The sequence below is a fragment of the Panicum hallii genome, chromosome 3 (genome assembly GCF_002211085.1).
Source record: "Panicum hallii strain FIL2 chromosome 3, PHallii_v3.1, whole genome shotgun sequence".
In the NCBI taxonomy this organism is placed as follows: domain Eukaryota; kingdom Viridiplantae; phylum Streptophyta; class Magnoliopsida; order Poales; family Poaceae; genus Panicum; species Panicum hallii.
In genome coordinates this window covers 26,458,205-26,477,133 of record NC_038044.1, presented here as the reverse complement: position 1 = coordinate 26,477,133, position 18,929 = coordinate 26,458,205, and the positions used below count along the sequence as shown (strand labels likewise).

The window sequence follows — 18,929 nt, the reverse complement described above, 5'->3', positions numbered from 1 at the left end:
TGTGAAAATTCCTTCACATTTTTTCAAGCAGTTGATCATATGGCAATAGAATAGTAAATCTTTGTACTTTAAGCTCTCGTGGAGCAAAACTTGCATATAGGATGGCTAGACACACAATAGAGTAGGCAAATGAGAAGAAAGCTAACAGACTCTAAACTTTTATTTCCCTAAACAGCAACATGTATCATATTGTATTCAGAGTTCAGATTCTGGATAGTGCATTGTCAAGTTATTTAGATACAACAAATTAACTCGATTGGGAGCCAAACATCCTTCCCCTATCAACAAAAACTCACCACAATAATATGAGCCCATCAATTCGAGCACCAAACAAACAACGCTAGCGGTTGCACAGTTTCTAAGATATGGATGCATGCATACACATCAAGATACACTACACTAATAACCAATGGAGGCAACTAAAAGACTTAAATTGCAGAGCATCTAAGACTATAATCTGCCACCAGAAAGAATATAGAGCGGCTTTCAGATAGCACTGTTACCAGTTTTCCACCAAAACTGAACCAAGAGCACAAGGCGTACCTGTAGGCGTTGAGGCGTCGAGAAAGCACTGAAACTCTAGGAGGTCTAGCTTTTGTCCTTCTACTTTGTTGTCTTCTGTATATACAAAAGATTGGAGATAACCATTGAGCGGCCTACTATATCAACAATCAAGATAATGCATCTACATAATTAAAACTTGAAAACCAATCTTGCACTTTGAATAGCCAAAATCTGCTGACAAGATATGTTTGAGCTCACCTACTGAGATTACTGTTTGGTGCAAGCTCCTACTACCTTGGATGGTTTATTTGTTCTGCTTTCCAAAATTCTGCACTAAGAACGTGACTTCAAAATTTCCTGCATGAATAAAATGAAAGCAGTTAGCAAGAACCACTCTGACCAGCGGATGGCCAGGAACATAATATAGGATGTGGCCATATCATTATTTGATGTCATTAAAACTGATGTTGTATCACCAATAATCACAATTTCTTTGTTCAATTACTTCATAAGGTACAACCTTTTGTTGTAGTATGTATAAAATTCAAAATAAAATGCATATATCAGAGTAGTTTCCAAAACTGCAATTTTGGTTCTGTAATCAACAATCATTTGGTCCAGTATAGTGGTAACATGCAAGCTGCTCACAAGCTATTTGTTTACCATATCAAAATGCTGTAAAAGAGCAACATGTGAAAATAGTAGCATTGGTAACAATTTGTGAGCAATGATAGAACATACTAAAATAATTTGTGAACAATGATAGAACATACTAAAATAGTACCATCTAAACAACGAGTGAGAACATAAAAGGGATCAAAATGCAGCAGCGATGAATTTTCAACTATCATATATACTCGATAATGACAATGCCACGAGCCAACTCATCCTTGACATGCGATGAACTTCAGCGGCAACCGCTCATGTTTTTATCAGAAAGGAAAGGAGACAGCCCACGAATCCTTTATCAGGACCAAACATCGAATACCCCAAATGTAAATAATTCTCGACCCTGGAATAGCAGGCAGTACTAATATAGCACAGTGGCGGAGGACCATGGAGGCAAGGTATGGCTACTGCCATACCTTGTTTTTTCTATGGTAGTATATTTCTCTTAATTCTTAGTTTCGATCAGTTAAGTAATGAGCACCCTCCTCAGCGGTTGTAGAAGTGGGCAAGTGGTTTGTTAGTCATACATCCGCGTGATAAATAGTAAGTTTTATTGCTTGAAGATTGATTGACTCCGCCATACCTCAATTTTTATCCGTCCTCCGCCACTGATATAGCATGCCCATAACGATCGTCGGGCATTAAGAGCGGCAGTACCTACCTCGCCCCTGAACAGTAGGCGACGGTGAAGCACTCCTCTTGACGTATTCGCAATCCTGGATCAACAAATGCGTTAGGTCCGGCTAGATGACCTCGCCCCTGGAACAGCAGGCAACCTGAATTGGGCCTTGGATCAACGGCGGCGAGAGCGACAAGTACCTACCTGGAATCTGGGATCAGGAGGCGATGCGCAGCAGGGCGTCTGGCCAGATGCGTTCCTGGTTGCTTGGCCCGCCGTACTCGACGCCCTGGAACAACCGCCAGGCGAGTGAGCGTCGGGAGGCCCCGGCTCGGAGGAGGAGGAGGACGGGACGGCGAGGGCAGCGACGGGAGGCCAGCAGCTCGGAGGAGGAGGACGCGATGGCGAGGCGAGGCGGCGCGACGTCGTCAAATCGGATCGGAGGAGGACGTGACGGCGAGGACGGCGGATTGGAGCATCGGTGTCGGGAAGAACGATCATTCAGTTTCGTCAGATAATGTTTTGTCTCTTCAGTGGAAGTCGGCGTTACATCAGCCGACTGACCACCTTTACTTTCAACCGCTGGATTCGTATCAGGGTGGTCACCGAGAGAGAACAGCGCTTCGCCGTTTTAATGCTCTTTTCGGAAGTTAAACAGTACTTGTTTCAGCATTTGTTTCAGTTAAATTCTGTGTTAACTTAATGATCACGCTATTGTTATTGAGGCGTTGGCCGGCTTGAAATAGGGCATCGAGATATATTATCAGATTGTCACACCCGGTTTGGAAAAGGTAACCGAATGCATCCTATATATGCGCTACAAGCGAATATCTGATACAATGCATTAAGAAATAGAGTACAGTAGTACTTTATTACATGACCGACAATCTTAATCTTAAACCGATAAATAGCAGTGGACTTCCAACTTCACACGCAGCTGACTGGGAGACATACGCCTAGTATTCTTCGAAATCTTCGGAGAACACCGGACAATTATCTTGTTCTGAGCAGCATTATTTTTAATAAAGCAAGTGTGAGTACACTTATGCATTATTTTTAATAAAGCAAGTGTGAGTACACTTATGGTTGGTACACAGCAAGTGGAATAAATAATATGACATGCAAGGCTATGATCAAGGAAAAGCTGACATGGTTTGACTGCGATAAACATTTTTAGTTGGTCAAGTTTTAATTAGGCAAGCATTAGCTAAGTGTAAGTATATACCAGCCCTTAAATAAACTATCTGAGGTGAATCAATCCACAACACAAATAAATAAATAAACAAGAACCATCAATTTAGATCATTTTTAAGTTTAATTATCATATGAGTGTCCAAGCCGCTTTTAACCGTGAGTACGGCTGATATATCAGTTTTCACTCTGCAGATGTTGTACACTTTACCCACAATTCGTGTTTTCCTTGATGCCCGGATTTGCAAGGTTTTTAAACACTTTCAAGGTGAGTGACAGAGATTCACTAAGAGGCCTTTACAAAGATTTCCTAACTTATGACAATCTGCTAAGGTTTCAAGTCAAAACGGTCATAACTCTCCCTAATGAGACAGACGCCTTACCCAGGACCATATCACACCCTCAAGAGGACCGAGCTATACCCCAATGATGCAACCCCTCTTGCCCTTTCGGTAAGATCATCATAAGCTAGAGTTTCTAATTAATTAGCCAAGATCAGAGCCATGTAGTATTGTGGTTGTACTGTTTTCTTAGGTGGTTCTCCATGTTCCAATTAATTCAATAATCTTATTTATCACCAATAAAATATTCCAGAACATGAGTAAACCAGTGTAACATGATATCCAGGTTATCCAACCAAAATCTAAGTAAAGCAACTAGCGTAACTACAATATAAATATAAATAACCCAGATTTAATCAAGAAGGTTCAAATGAAACTAGGCATATCCTTAACTTGGGATCCATCATATTCTAGACACATGCATGCATATAAAGTAAAAGTGTATAAGTGTAATGTTATTAGGACTCAAATATTATCAAGGACCACTTGGCTTCGTTAGCAAACTGCTGCTACTCGGGAACTTCTTCAAAGTTCGGCTCTTGCGGACCCCCGAACTGCGTATCGTCTATCGTAGCACACAAATACATACAAGCAAACAAATACAATAAATAAGAAACAGTACACCAATCAATATAAACAGAATAAAATAATGTAATAAAGCTACTACATATGTCGTAAGGATCGCGTGAGCGCAAGAATCGATGAAAACGGAGTTAAAACGGAGAAATTAGGGCTAAAACATGATTTCAGGGGCTTATTTGTGAAAGATTTAAAACTAGAAGGGCTCTAATAGAAGAAACCGAGAGTTAGATCATAATTAAACCGTAGACCTAGGAGTTAGATTGTAAAATAGAAGGGTTTAGGACTGCGGGTTCTATATTTGAATAAGTTAGGGGCCTAACCAAAAGAAAAAGGATCTATTCGTGAATACTTTTGAACTAACATGGACTGCGGGTTGATTTCTAGAAAACTTAAGAGCTAAACTGCAAAAAGGCCATGGGTTGACCGGTATTAGATCTATCTGACTCGGGTTGAAACGGATATGGACCGTCGGATCTGGATCTAAGGGCGGGTACGCGGGGGACGGCATGGAGCAGCGGTGGGGAAACGCCGGCGGTGACTAAGGCGGCAGCACGTGGGGGAGCTTCACCGGAGATGCGCGATATCGCAATTCCGGCCTCGGTTTTGGCTCGGGTCTGGTCCAAGAGGTAGCGCGTGGGATGGGGAACCCAATTGAGGGGTTAAGAGGGAGTGTCGGGGGCTGTAGGCGGCGGCCGGCGGCGAGTGGCGGCCCGGTTTCCTCGGTGAGGTCGTGCGGGCACGGGGAAGCGAGAGAGAGGGAAAAGAACAGCGGCCGAGCGTCCTCACCACCCCGTGAAGCTTCTGGAGCACTCGTTCATCGCGCGGGAGCAACGGAGCGGCAGCGCGGCGAGATCTCGAGGTGCAGCAATGGCAGCGGCGGAGCGAGCGCTCGGATGCTAGGGTTTAGGGCTGCGAAGGCGGCGACTGCGGGTTGGGGCGGCTAAGGCTCGGGTCCGTGCCTTAAATAGGGGCAGCGGCGGCTCCTGGGCGTGCGGGCCCGAGGCGGAGTGCGGCGGGGATGGCGCGGGGGCGAGCCGGACTCGGGTTTTAGTCCGGGTCTGGTGCGAGGGAAAGAAGAAGGGCCTGACAGGCGGGCCCCGCTTGTCAGTGCGAGAGAGAGAAGGAGGGGGGGTGCGGGCGTGGGCCGGGGGCGTGCGTGGCCAGGCCGCTGAAGCACGCGCGCGACTGGGCTGGGGAAAAGAAGAAGGCCGGGCCAGCTGGGCTGCGCGGGGGAAGGAAGGGAAAGGAGAGAGAGATGGGCCGGCCCAAGAAGAAGGAGGGGGAAATTGTAAATAAAAAATGCAAATTAAAAATGCTTTTGAATTTTGAATTCAAAATTTAAATCCAAATGAACCACAACCAATGAAACAATGCAAAGGGCATGAAATGCACAAAACCTATATTTTCTTATATTTCTTTTTATAGATAATTAAAACACTGTTAAGTGGAGGTAAATATCCTAAATTCAAAGGAATTTAAATGAGATCTTATGAATTTTAAATAAGATCTAGCAAAGTTTATTTTAAACTTCTAGTTTGAAAATGAGGGTGTTACCCAGATGAACGCCAGGTAGAATTAGCTCCAGCTATAACTGGTCTTCTCCCTGTCGACCCCTGTATCTTAGGAATCACCCACTGTTCTTCCTTTGGTTCAATTAAGGGCCTGTTTAGTTCATTTTGCGTTTTTGCAAAATTTCACTGTAGCAAAGGAATCTTGCTAATTTGAAGTACTAAATGAAGTCTATTTGCAAAACTTTTTGCATGGATGGGTTGTAAATCACGAGACGAATCTAATGATGCTAATTAATCCATGATTAAGCAATAATTAGCGGATGGTTACTGTAGCATCACTGTTGCAAAACATGGATTAAGTAGGCTCATTAGATTCGTCTCGCGATTTACAACCCATCCATGCAAAAAGTTTTATAAATAGACTTCATTTAATACTTCAAATTAGTAAGATTCCTTTAGCATCTTTGCGTTTACACCTTTTTTGCGTTTTTGCGGATGGAACTAAACAGGCCCTAATACAGCAGCTAGTTCTTCCATCTCGTTCTCGATCTAGATCTTTACTGTTCCATTCTCAGTTACCTACTGTTTTACTCCCGTCCTTGTTCTGATTTGGATCTCGATTTTGGTCACGGATCTCTCGGATCCTGACAATGGGTATTCAGAGCAGGCTATCCTTGGCAAAAATTTTCTCTTCTTCTTGTTCGAGAGCCAGTTCTTTGATCCTTGTTCCGAAATGGCGTGGTGGACGGATGGTTGTGGCTCACCCGTGTAAAACCCCGCCCTCCCACCCAGGATCAAAGAAACCACCCAAATTCCCAAACTCTTGGCAGCCAATCTGAATCAGCTAGGGTTGCAAGACACGTGTTCTTGTGTAAAATTCCGAGTGTTGTCCAGGATCTGACTTCCGGTGGCGAAGGAGACAGATTACTCTTTGGCAAGGGTTGCAGGACTTGTTCCTGTGTAAAATTCCGTAGCCAAATCCGTAACCTAGGCGGCGGTAGATAGCACTTGCAGATCATAAAGGGGCGAGCTTGTCTCAAACCGTATCTGCAAGCAGGAGAAGATGACGACTCCGACTGATGGGGAAGTGGAGGAGTATGCCACAGCTGATGAAGTCGATGGGATTAGGAGAACCCTGGATAAATTCATGAAGAAGCAAGATGAACGTCATGATGCTTTGGAAGGTACCTTGGATAAGCTTTTACTTTCTCTAAACAAGCTTACTGGACAGGCCACTATTCCTCCTCCTGAAGATAGGGGTTCCAATGTTAAGGGCAAACATACTGCTGCTCCACATTCTGTTAAACTTGGTAGCTCTATTCCACCAGTTGGCACTCATGTTAACAAATCTGTTAAATATGGAGATCCTCCTCCTGGTGACCACAGGAAATTCTACGCACCACCAAGTTCCACTAAAGCTCATATCTTATACAGCGATGGACCAGATTGGTCTACAATGGGAAATGCTTCAGGGGCTCAGAATGACATGTGTGATGATTGTCCTTGGGATGAGCAAGAGCTGGAGTATTTTTTATGAAATGGCTAACTGTGACCAAGAGTTCTAGGAAAGTACCAGTCAGTTACCTCATCAGAGGGGCAGACATGTTGATCAGATCAACCATACAGTTCCACCTGGACACTTTCAGCAGACTAATGGCCAACAAATGATCAAGCAGCAGCAACCCCATTTCTCTCAGCACATCCAACATCAGCAAAGAATGGTGGCCAAAGGTCCTAAATTATCATTTCCAGAGTTTGATGGAGCTGACTCTGATGGGTGGATCAGAAAGGCAGAATTTTTTTTTGAAATGGTTTCTGTCCCAAATGAAGACAGGGTCAAGATTTCTGTCATGTATTTGCAAGGGAAAGCTGAGTATTGGTGGAGAGGAACTGGTTGTAACTCCACAACATTACCATGGCATCATTTTTGCAGAATGCTAGAAGATAGATTCACTGAAACTTCTTCATATGAGGTAGTGGGCCAGTTTCATAACATCAAGCAAACTGGATCAGTTACTGAATACATTGATAAGTTTGAAGAGCTGATGGGTTTGGTAAAAAGGCATAACCCTCAATTAACTGATGAGTATTTTACATTCAGTTTTGTGTCTGGCTTAAAAGAATATATCCAACACCATCTGCAGTGTCACAAGCCTACATCATTAACACAAGCCTATTGGTTTGCAAAAAGGCTGGAGTAAGCAAACCCAGCTCCTAGGAGGTTTATACCATCTATTCCTACAGTGAAAACTCAGAAACCTTGGCAAAAGGAAAAAGAAGGGAAAAAAACTTCTGCACAAAACATTGCTGAATTGAGAGCAGCAGGAAAGTGTTTCAAATGTAGAGAGCAATGGTCACCTGGACATGCCAAAGTCTGTGAAGGCAAACAGATGTATTCTGTGATTGTGATGGAAAACTCTAATGGCCAAGAAGAAGTAGCTGTGGTGGAGGACACAGCATTATCTGAAGATGGGGAATTTCAAGATGCTCAGCAATCTTCTGTTCATCAAATATCCATGCATGCTCTGTGTGGTACTGCATCCATGGCAAGTACATTTACACTCAAACTACACTTTGGTAACAAAGTTGCTACTGCTCTAGTAGACATTGGAAGTGATATCTCATTTATGAATGCCAAATTTTCTGTCAAATCAAAATGTGCAATACAAAATGTTCATGCTATTCAAGTGGCTGCTGATGATGGAGTCCATAGGTCTAGTAACTCTTCTTGCTTATCCTGTCCTTATTTAATCCAAGACCACAAATTCTCTTCAGATTTCAGGCTGTTGGAGGTAAAAGGCTATGATATGATATTGGGTGCTGATTGGATCCACACCCACAGTCCTGTTGGTTTAGACCTCAGGACAAGACAATTCTCAAAAACTAAAATTGGGAGTAATGTGGTGTCATTTGTGGATGAGACCCTGCCCAACCATAATTTGCTCATTGGACCAAAGAAGCTTTGTCAACTACTGAGAAAGAAATCTGTAGGTGTTGTGGTTGTTTTGGATACCAACAATGCAAACACTGTTGAAGCACAAACACAGCAGGAGTTACCTACTGAAATACAAGTTCTGAAAGAGTTCAGCACAGTATTTCAGGAACCAAAAACCCTACCACCAGAGAGGTCAGTGGACTATGCTATTTCCTTGATAGATATGAACAAGAAAACTAACCAGAGGCCCTACAGATTACCGCCCCATCAAAAGGATGCAATGGAAGAACTCATTAAGCAAATGTTGCAGAATCAAATGATTAGACCAAGTATTAGCCCCTATTCATCTCCAGTTATAATGGTGAAAAAAAAAAGATGGAACTTGGAGGATGTGTGTGGATTATAGGCAGCTCAATTCCAACACTATCAAGAACAAATATCCTATTCCTATTATTGAAGATCTCCTGGATGAATTATTTGGAGCACAAGTGTTCACAAAAAATGATCTCAGGGCTGGTTATCATCAAATCAGAATGAAAGCAGAAGATATAAAGAAAATAGCTTTCACAACTTATTTGGGTCACTTTGAATACTTAGTGATGCCATGTGGACTTACAAATGCACTAGCTACATTCCAATCTCTCATGAACACGGTGCTTGCTGATTTCTTGAGAAAATTTGCGCTAGTGTTTTTTGATGACATCTTGATTTATAGTACTTCTATGGATATTCATGTTAAGCATTTAAGGTCTGTATTAGCAGTATTGCAAGAACACCAACTCTTTGCAAAACTCAGCAGATGTTCCTTTGCACAGTCTGTGATAGAGTACTTGGGCCATAATCAGTAAAGTTGGAGTGGCCACTGACCCATCTAAAATCAACATTATTCAGAATTGGCCTCAACCAAAGTCAATCACACAGTTGAGAGCATTTTTGGGCTTAACAGGATATTAAAGGAGGTTTATCAAAGATTATGGCATTATTTGCAGTCCTCTCTTTGATGCTCTGAAGAAAAATGCCTTTCAATGGTCAGAGAATCAAGAACAGTCATTTCTACAGTTGAAAACATTGATGTCATCACCTCCAGTCTTAGCTCTCCCTGGTTTCTCACAACCATTTATTCTTGAGGCTGATGCAAGTGGGATTGGAATTAGTGCTGTCCTTATGCAGTAAGGCAGACCAATTTCATTTTTGAGCAAGACTTTGTGTGCAGAGGCTCTGGCTGCATCAACTTATGAAAAAGAAGCTATAGCAATTTTAGAGGCCTTAAAAAAATGGAAGCATTATTTTGCTAGCTCTTCAGTGATCATCAGGACTGATCAGCAAAGTCTGAAATACATTCATGATCAAAGGTTGGTTGAAGGCATCCAACACAAGCTCTTAGTCAAGCTATTGGGATATAACTACAAAGTGGAATACAAAAAGGGAAGAGAAAATAAGGCTGCGGATGCCTTATCTAGAGCTAATCATTCTAGTCAAGTTCTAGCAATTTCATCTGTCATTCCTGTCTGGATGGAACAAGTCATCACTAGCTATGAACAGGACCACTGGTGTTTGGAAATGATTCAAAAGCTGAGCATTAACCAACATGCTATTCCCAACTATTCCTTGAACAATGGTCTACTCAGATATAAAGGCAAATTGGTTATTGGTGCCAATGGAGATCTTAAGAAGAAGTTATTGGAAACTTTCCATCGATCATCGTTTGGGGGGCACTCAGGGGAAAGAGCAACATTGAAAAGACTACAGCTGATTTTTCATTGGCCCAAAATGCAACAAGTAGTCAAAGAGTATGTCAGTACTTGCCTGCCTGTCAAAAGAATAAGTCTGAACATGTACCATACCCTGGATTACTGCAGCCATTACCAGTCCCTGATATGGCCTGGACCCACATTTCAATGGATTTTGTGGAAGGATTGCCAAAATCACAAGGCAAAGATGTTATTTTGGTTGTAGTGGATAGATTCACAAAATATGCTCATTTCATTTCTCTCAACCATCCTTATACAGCCCAAGATGTGGTAACAGTGTTTCTTGACAATGTATTCAAACTGCATGGCTTACCAAGGGTGATCCTAACTGACAGAGATCCCATATTCACAAGTAACATGTGGCAATCCTTGTTCAAAGCTCTAGAAGTTAAATTCCATTTAAGTTCTGCATACCACCCACAAACTGATGGTCAAACAGAAAGGGTGAATCAGTGCCTGGAGAATTATTTGAGATGCATGTGTTTCAACAGCCCAAAAAGGTGGCATTATTGGCTCTCTTTAGCAGAGTGGTGGTACAATACTTCCTTCCATACTTCACTGAACCTGACACCTTTTCAAGCTCAGTATGGCTATCCGCCCCCAATGGTAGCTGAGGTTGTTATTCCAGATTGTCCTGACATACATATGCAAGAACAACTGAGAAACAGACATAGCACAACAAGTGATCAGAGACTCTCTAGTGAAAGCACAAGCCAGAATAAAAAATCAAGCTGATAAGAACAGATCAGAGAGAGAATTTGTTGCAGGGGACATGGTTTACTTGAAGATTCAACCCTATAGTCATACATCCTTGAGTACACACAGATCTCTCAAATTACATTCCAAGTATTATGGACCCTTTAGGGTGCTGGAAAGAATTGGCAAGGCAGCTTACAAAATTCTGCTTCCCCCTCACTGTCAGTTACATGATGTCTTCCATGTGAGTCAACTGAAAAGCATTTGGGTTCTCATGCTGTGCCAAGTCCAGAACTACCACTGGTGAATCAGAAAGGTACTATCAAAGTGGCACCTGCAGCTATACTTCAAAGAAGAATGATTCCTAGAAACCATGAACCTGTCGTCCAATGGTTGATTAGCTGGGTAAACTTACCAGAAAGTGAAGCTACGTGGGAAGATGCTGATTTCATCCGCAAGGTCTTTCTGGCTTTCCATCCTTGAGGACAAGGATGCTTGGGTAGGGGGCATTGTCAGGAAGAGCGATCATTCAGTTTCATCAGATAACGTTTTGTCTCATCAGTGGAAGTCGGCGTTACATCGGGCGACTGACCGTCTTTACTTTCGACCGCTGGATTCGTATCGGGTGGTTACCGAGAGAGAAGAGCGCTTTGCCGTTTTAATGTTCTTTTCAGAAGTTAAGCAATACTTGTTTCAACATTTGTTTCAGTTAAACTCTGTGTTAACTTAATGACCACGCCATTGTTATTTAGGCGTTGGCCGGCTTGTAACAGGGCATCAAGACATATTATCAGATGAACCCTAGGTAGAATCAGCTCTAGCTGTAACTGGTCTTCTCCCTGTCGACCCCTGTATCTTAGGAATCACCCACTGTTCTTCCTTTGATTCAGTTAATACAGCAGCTAGTTCTTCCATCTCGTTCTCGATCTAGATCTTTACTGTTCCATTCTCAGTTGCCTACTGTTTTACTCCCGTCCTTGTTCTGATTTGGATCTCGATTTTGGTCACGGATCTCTTGGATCCTAACAATCGGGAGGCCGCCGGCTCGGAGTAGGAGGAAGGGACGGCGAGGGCGGCGTCAGGAGGCCGGTGGTTCGAAGGAGGAGAACGCGATGGTGGCGGAGGAGGATGCGACGATGAGGGCGTGCGTGACCCGGCGTGCGACGGGGGATGTGGAGAGGGGACGTCGCGCCTGATTGGGCAGGGCTCTGGGGGTGGTGGGAGAATCTGGATGGACGAGAGGAGATGAATAGATCGGACGGATAGAATGTTGCATGGCAGAGCGACCACGGGTGGGGGGTTAGAGCAACTCCAAGAGTCTAGGTATAATCTTAAAGTTTTAGAAGGCTTGTAAAAAATAGAGAGCTTCATAATCAGAGGATAAACCAACAAACTCTCCAAATCACTTGGCTATCCATATTCAAATCACCCTTTTCCTCCTTTTCTCGTCGTTCCGTTCGACGCCGTCCAGACCACGCTCCCCCCCCCCCAAAACCCGCCGCCCACATCACCGCCTAGCGCCGCTCCCAACTCCGCTCCGCCGCCGCATCACTCGAGTTGGAGGAGACGACCAAGCGGCAACCCTTGTCGGGCGTCGTCAGAGACACAATGGCGGCGGCGGCCCCCTGCCCGGCTTCACGCCTCGCCAGGCGGCGACGCCCCGCCCGTCATGGCCTCGCCTCGCCCGGCGCCGGCCCCGCGTGGCCTCGTTTGGCGGCGGCACAGTTCGGCTAGCGCGCGGGAGGGAGGAGAGGAGCGGCGCGGTCCGGCCGGTAGCGCGAGGGAGGAGAGGAGCAGCACGGCCGCGAGTGCTTAGGAGCGTGAGGGAGCAGATGAGCGGCACGGCCGCAATGGAGCAGAGGAGGGGGAGGGCGCGGGAGCGCGCGGGGGGAGGAGGGGGATGGCGAGCGCGAAGCCTCGGCATAGATGGCGAGCGCGGCCGTGAGGATGCCGAGCCGGAAAGCGAGCGGATGAAGATGGCGAGTCCGTTGAAAAGCAATTTCAGCGTCGTTTTCTTTTTTTTTACCGATTGTTTCTTATTTGGAGAGTGTTGGAGTTGTTCTTAGGGCCGCATCAAGGTTTTTTCCTCCCAATTAGTCTTTTTAGTTGCAGAGATAGGCGGCCCCATAAGGTAGTTGTGCTTGTTTGCCAATCTATGAGGTATCTTATTTATTTGTCTCGGAATCATGTACATTCTGTGATTTGAAATTGCTGAGTTTGAGATAATCTCGGCAAGGTCCTAGCCACCAGTGCGAAGACATTCTAACAGAGCTCTTAGTCACTTCACCAAGAGTTGGCACATCTGAGAACTAGAGAAGTATGCATTGTTGGATCTAAAGAGCAGTTGTCACCTGGGCTGCATGTTAGGCGGCAATCGTTTGAGCATGTAAAGGGTTGCAGCATTTTTGCACCTGTGCCATGATCATCAAGGGGCGATCGACCTTGAATGTGCAATTTGGGGAGGTAGATGTCTAGACCTACACAGGAGTAGGTGCTGCAATTTGTTGTTCTTATGTTTGCAGTGCACATTGAGCTTTCAAGCTCTTTGTGTAGTTGATGTTGATCATGGGTGGATCCAGGGCCCTAGGCGTCCTTTGCTAAATTTATTACTATCTACATCCCACGCCCAACCCCAGCCCCGATAAAATGCAATTTTAAATTTGGACTGAGTCAAATTTTCTTAAGATTTTAGAAAATATTATTAACGTTTATGATTCTAAATTGGTATGCTATGAAAATTATTTCAAGACGAATCTTACTATAATTATTTGGTATTATAGATAGTTTTAATTTTTTATATATATTTTGATTAAAGTTAAAATAGATTGACTCTGTAGAAAATTAGAATTGTATACTTTTTAGGATGGAGGAACTAACTTCTTCATCTTCTCACCATACGTATAGTTATTATCTTTATCTCTATTATTATTAAAGCAAGCAATCATTTTTTATCTGTTAATGAGTCGCGTGGTCAACACACTATTCGTACACAGAGTGGAAGAATATAAAGTTGATGGTGTCATGTAGGTTGTCAGTAATCTTGCTGTATTATATTTATTAGTACTACAATATGATAATGTATATATTAGTTTTTGACCGTAACAATGCATCGGTATATATTTGCTAGCAGAGAAGAATTTTTTTTTTGCAGTACTCCGTCAGGCACACCGATTTGGAAACGGCTTGTCCGGTTCCGAGTACACGACAGCGACGGCTATTTCTGCCAACGCATCCTGCCTGCTGCAAGTTGGCAAAACCCAAAGCCGAAAGCCCACCCTGAATTTACACAAACGCCCCTCGCCCGCCGCCTATTTGTATTTTCCTCGCCTCGCGCCTCGTCTCCCCTCTTCCCTTTTCCTTTTCTTTCCCCCAGCCCAACCCGGGGGCTGCGGCTCTCCGGAAGGTCGGAGGAAGCATCCGAAACCCTCGCCGCCGCCGCTACCGGCGACGGAATCGTTATCGGGAGGGAGGAAAGCCATGGAGGGCGCCAACGGAGTCGGTGGGTCGGAGTGCGAGCGGAAGCCGCTGTCGGAGGTGGTGGGCGACTGCGTGCAGCGCTGGTTCCAGGACGCCTTCAAGGAGGCGCGCAAAGGGGACATCGCCAACCAGGTGCTCGTCGCGCAGATGTTCTTTTCCGGGTTCGGGGTCCCCAAGAACGAGTATAAGGTACAGCAATCTACCTTCTTTCACAAGAGATTTGTTTCGGTTCAGCTTCCTTGTTTAGTCTGTCCTAGTGAGATGGGGATTCTATTCAGCTTCCTTCCTTAGCATAGATTATCCTTTTCCATAGCGGTGGTTGGACTTTCCTGTTCCAACGATCTAAGGTTTAGGGACTGTTGGCTATCCAACTGGGTTTGCTGGATAAGTCAAGATTCAGATTTGGTCTTTAAATCAGTACGGCCTTGGTTCATGGGAGAGTTGCGAGTTCTTTTTGGAGAAAATATCAAGGGGTCCTGTTTCCTGATTAAAGCCATAACAGAAACGGAGTAGTGTGGAGCTTTGTTTTTATTTTCTGGCTGGGGAACTTAGCTGTTGACTTCTGCAAGATGAAACATTAAGATTTAGTATTCGTGGTACCGTCATAATCTATCCTAGTGGTTCAGATCCAGCTTTAAGGCTCTTAGTTTGCAGTTAAGATTCTCGCATGGTAATCAACAAGCTTTTGCTAGTTTCAGATTGAGTGTGACAAAACCATGCTAGTGGTTGGTACTGCATACGAATTGTGTGTAGTGTGGACTCCTATCTCATACTTGGTGATAAAATTGTATATTTTTCACAGTTAACTTCATCTTTGTGCTTGTGGTGTAGAATTTCTTTGAACTTCAGATTGATTGACATAGAAAGTTCTGTTCTTGACTGTTTCTATTTTTGTTTTGCCACTCTCAAAAGCTGATTACAATTCTTACCTTTGTTTGGAATTTAGAGTTGCTTTTTTAGTTCTAATTATTTTCCAATTTCCATGGAGATGTCGATTTGAGATTATTTAGGTGAAATCATTCTTTTACTTATAAATATAAAGATATATATATGAGACTGCGTGTCAATTTTTTTCGGAAACGCAGTATTGTTGAGCTCTAGCCTTTTGGAATCGTTCTTTTTTGGTGGGACTAGTCAGTAAATGATTATGCATTTTTCATAGTAAGCATTGTTTTTCTTTATCTGTGATATATGCTTTTATGATTCTATAAAAGAAATATATATGCATATATGCTGAAATAGATTTAAAGCATATTCTAGTTGGTGACCATCGTTCATCATTGCTTTAAGAATGGTGGACTATTTAAGCAATCAGAGTGTTACTGAGGTGGTTTAGCGGTGAACCAGGCATTGTGTATCCACCTTAGGGCTTGTTCCATTAATCCCTTAATTGGTATTGGATTAACCGAACAATCCTTCAGTACTATGGGTATCACAGAAGTAAAAGTAGCATATTTGGAACACATTCAAGAGCCGGTATGCTATGTTACCCATCTCACTGTGGCATTGCATTTGTTGCATGCTGGCTGAGCTGACCACTCTTAATCCATTAGAGGATCTCATCCCAGTTTTATCAATCTTTTACCATTTTATATTTATAATCATTGAGGTTTGAGTTCTTGAGACATTGCATTTAGAGGTTTACATATTTAGCACTGGGTTTGCTAGTATTACCAGATTATTAAGATGTAGGGCTCAGAGCTCCTAGATTACTATTATTTAGTGAGCTATAGTAAGTTGGAATGTATGGAACTCCCAGCAACTGAGCTAGCTCACTGTTGCTGGGGGTGGGAAGTGTGGTTGTCCACTTCACCCAAATTTGGCTGCATGTTTTGTTTTAATGAAAAGCCACCTAGTCTCTTTTCAAGTTGAACTCCAGTTGAAACAGGAGAGGGAGAACTTGCTCACGGGCCTCTATCATGCAATGAAAGTGTTCTACAAAAGCGCTAGGAGCTAGGTGGATGATGGAGTTGTAAATAGTGCTTAATCATGATCTGATCATCCAGGCCTAGAGTTAGTTCTGACTGCACTGCTTTTAGACGACCCAGTTATTTATTTTTCCATTTTGACAATTTTTTTATGATCTGATGTTATTTGGTCATTGTTTCTCATACTCCGTAGTAGAGTTTAGGTATGCTCTTGCATAATCTAGCATCCATTCTGTAAAACACAAATAAAAGTTTAATTCACCGATGAATTTGGTTATAGTTGAATTTAAATAGATGATATGCTTGATGGTTTTGCATCTAAATAAACTTATGATTTCAACAGTGTTTAAAATGTTATTCTCTTGTCTTTCTGTATATGATGGTCTCAGAGTTCATGTTGTAAACTGCACCATTATTAGCTACATACAAATGTACATTCTGATTGTACTTTCTCCTCTTGTTTCCTTATTGTTTTTTATTAGGGAAGGCAATGGATGGATAGGGCATCAAGGTTCAGAAGTTCAGCGTTGAAGGTTGGCATGAAACGTCCAGGTATTCTTCATTAATATTTATTTGACTTAATCTCATTTAAAGGTGTAATCTGGTGTTGTTAATCATTTTTCCCTTCTAAATTTCAGGATACAATGCAAGTGATTCTGACTCTGATGAGGCAAATGATGATGCCAACCAATAACACTTGGTTATAAATTGAGTTAGTTAGGGGAATTACAGGGTAAGAAAGTTTGATACGAGCTGTTGCTCATTATTTCGTATTTCTTAATATTGTATTATTTACCTAACCCTAGCCCCCGATCCCTAGCATATTTTTTCCTTGGTGCTGGGACTTCAGGGTTTAATTACTTGGTGCTCTATCCATTTATCACTATGTTTGAATTTCCACTGATCTTGTGGTGATTAGGGGTGGTAAAGGGCCTAGAAATTTTAAGGATTGGGCTCAAAAAGGGCTGAGCTCATATTCTATATGTTTTTGAGCTAAGAATGAGTGAGGGCTGAGTTGGATTTTGAAGGGGGCATTAGGGCCATGATACATTACCACCCCTAGTGGTGATTAGACATTCCAGCTTTTGCTTTTTTTTTTATCTTGATCTCAATGCAATAGAGTTCCTCAGGTGTTTTGATGGCTGAATGTTTACTTTCAGGTAATTACAAAAGTCATGGTTAATCGTGTCAGTCCCAGCAACTTAACCTGGCTGGGACTGCTGCTTTCGGTTGGGCTTCAGCTGTGGGCGCCAGCTATCAAGAAAATCTTGTAAACCCATTTGGATGCTTCAAAGTACAGTGTACTCAGTATCTGTTTGAGAATACCAAGTAGCCTATTCAATTTGGCAATGTTTCAGTAAATTGATTGAATTTATTTTTATCCCCCTTTTTTTCATTCCGCTATTAAATTAGGCGCATATAATGTTGAATAATCCATTTTGTGGGGTCTTATGCTGAGTACGCTGTTAAATGGTCCCGCTTGGCTTTGAGGCCTTCAGAAACTCCTATGCAGTGTTCAATGAAAAAAAAAATCCGGAAATTGGATTGACTGCAGTTACAATTTTAGAGCTGGAGGCAAGGGCTGCATGAAGTGGTTGCGGGTAGTGTTGGTGTCGATTGGTAGAAAAGCAGGGTTGTTTGGTTTTCATGTTGAACCTTAGCCATTTAGCTCTTTCAAGAGGGGAGCAATGCCATCCAGGCACCTTTGCTTGTCCTTAAACTTCTATACAAAATCACGAGGGTGAGCAAGAAAACCAGTTGTGCCCATATAGATGCAGACACCACGGCTGTCTAGTAATGTTAGTCGGGCCCTTGACCTTGATTGAAAGAGCTCTGACCTTTATAAGCATGCATTCTGACATTATGCTGCTAAAGCGTAGGCACAATATGAACAAAAATATATCAGCCTACTAAACAAGATTTTTGAATAAAAATATTCAATCAGTTCTTCTTTCTATTATTGATTAATGATTAAAGTGGCATGTCGGAGGTCATGAAAAGGTGAAAAAAGATATCCCTGACTTGAGATAGCGGATAACCTTTGTTGAGTTCACTTGCTTCGCCGCGTTGGCATCTGATCCATTTGTGCTAACATTGTTTAGTATTGAGACCAGCAGATAGCGCAGCACATTTGTTTTCTAAAATCCCCTTGACAAGGGCAGGCGACGTGTGCCCTGTTGATGTATAAACTAAACAATTCGTTTCAAGAAATCACTATCACATACATGACCTTGCTTGCTTGATTGAACAACCTCACTAATCATCTGGTTATCTAGTGCCTGAAAATCTGCATTTTTAAGAGTATGCAAGGTAACATTTTGAATTCTTGGTTGTACACGTGGATTGATGGTAAGTAATCTGTCTGCGGATGTACTCCTACTGATAAACTATGGAGTGTGACCTAGAGAAGAAGGAATCTGAAAAGTTGGGAAGCAAGACCAGCTGATGTACTGATAAACTATGAAACGTGACCTAGAGAGGAAGGAATCTGGAACTAGGACAGAAAAATATTCAGAGAAAGGCAGGGCTCAAAGAGTCTCAGTCAGTTTCCTGACCTTTTGTCGTCCCCCTATCTACCTTTCTGCTGTGATTCTTTTTTCTGGCATAAAGAGAGTGTGATTTTCCTTTGGCAGAAACATTAGGTGCTTGAGTCGTTGATCTGCAATAACCATTAGAAGTATTTAAAGTTGTACTGGGAGAGATTTACAACATGTTTAAATCCATT

At 42.8% G+C, this 18,929-nt stretch overlaps 1 protein-coding gene and 1 long non-coding RNA gene across 2 annotated transcripts; one reads left to right on the top strand and one right to left on the bottom strand.

Moving 5' to 3' along the window:
* Positions 1 to 538: 538 nt before the first annotated feature.
* Positions 539 to 2,384, bottom strand: LOC112886925. Its single transcript, XR_003227459.1, has 4 exons — positions 1,997 to 2,384; positions 1,757 to 1,889; positions 763 to 861; positions 539 to 618 (listed from the first exon to the last, which is right to left on the bottom strand). It is a non-coding gene; the product is annotated as an uncharacterized LOC112886925 (long non-coding RNA).
* Positions 2,385 to 14,129: 11,745 nt separating this feature from the next.
* On the top strand, positions 14,130 to 17,675 carry LOC112887657. Its single transcript, XM_025953895.1, has 4 exons — positions 14,130 to 14,465; positions 16,687 to 16,756; positions 16,843 to 16,937; positions 17,365 to 17,675. The coding sequence occupies exons 1-3, from the start codon at positions 14,277 to 14,279 to the stop codon at positions 16,896 to 16,898; spliced, it is 315 nt and encodes a 104-aa protein (XP_025809680.1). The 5' UTR covers positions 14,130 to 14,276; the 3' UTR covers positions 16,899 to 16,937; positions 17,365 to 17,675.
* Positions 17,676 to 18,929: the final 1,254 nt, after the last annotated feature.

Bases quoted from the DNA above. Each gene is read 5' to 3' on its own strand.
- LOC112887657 (XM_025953895.1), top strand. From the start codon at position 14,277: ATGGAGGGCGCCAACGGAGTCGGTGGGTCGGAGTGCGAGCGGAAGCCG. The intron at 14,466-16,686 runs GTACAGCAATCT...GTTTTTTATTAG, and splicing joins TCCCCAAGAACGAGTATAAG to GGAAGGCAATGGATGGATAG. The intron at 16,757-16,842 runs GTATTCTTCATT...TCTAAATTTCAG, and splicing joins GGTTGGCATGAAACGTCCAG to GATACAATGCAAGTGATTCT.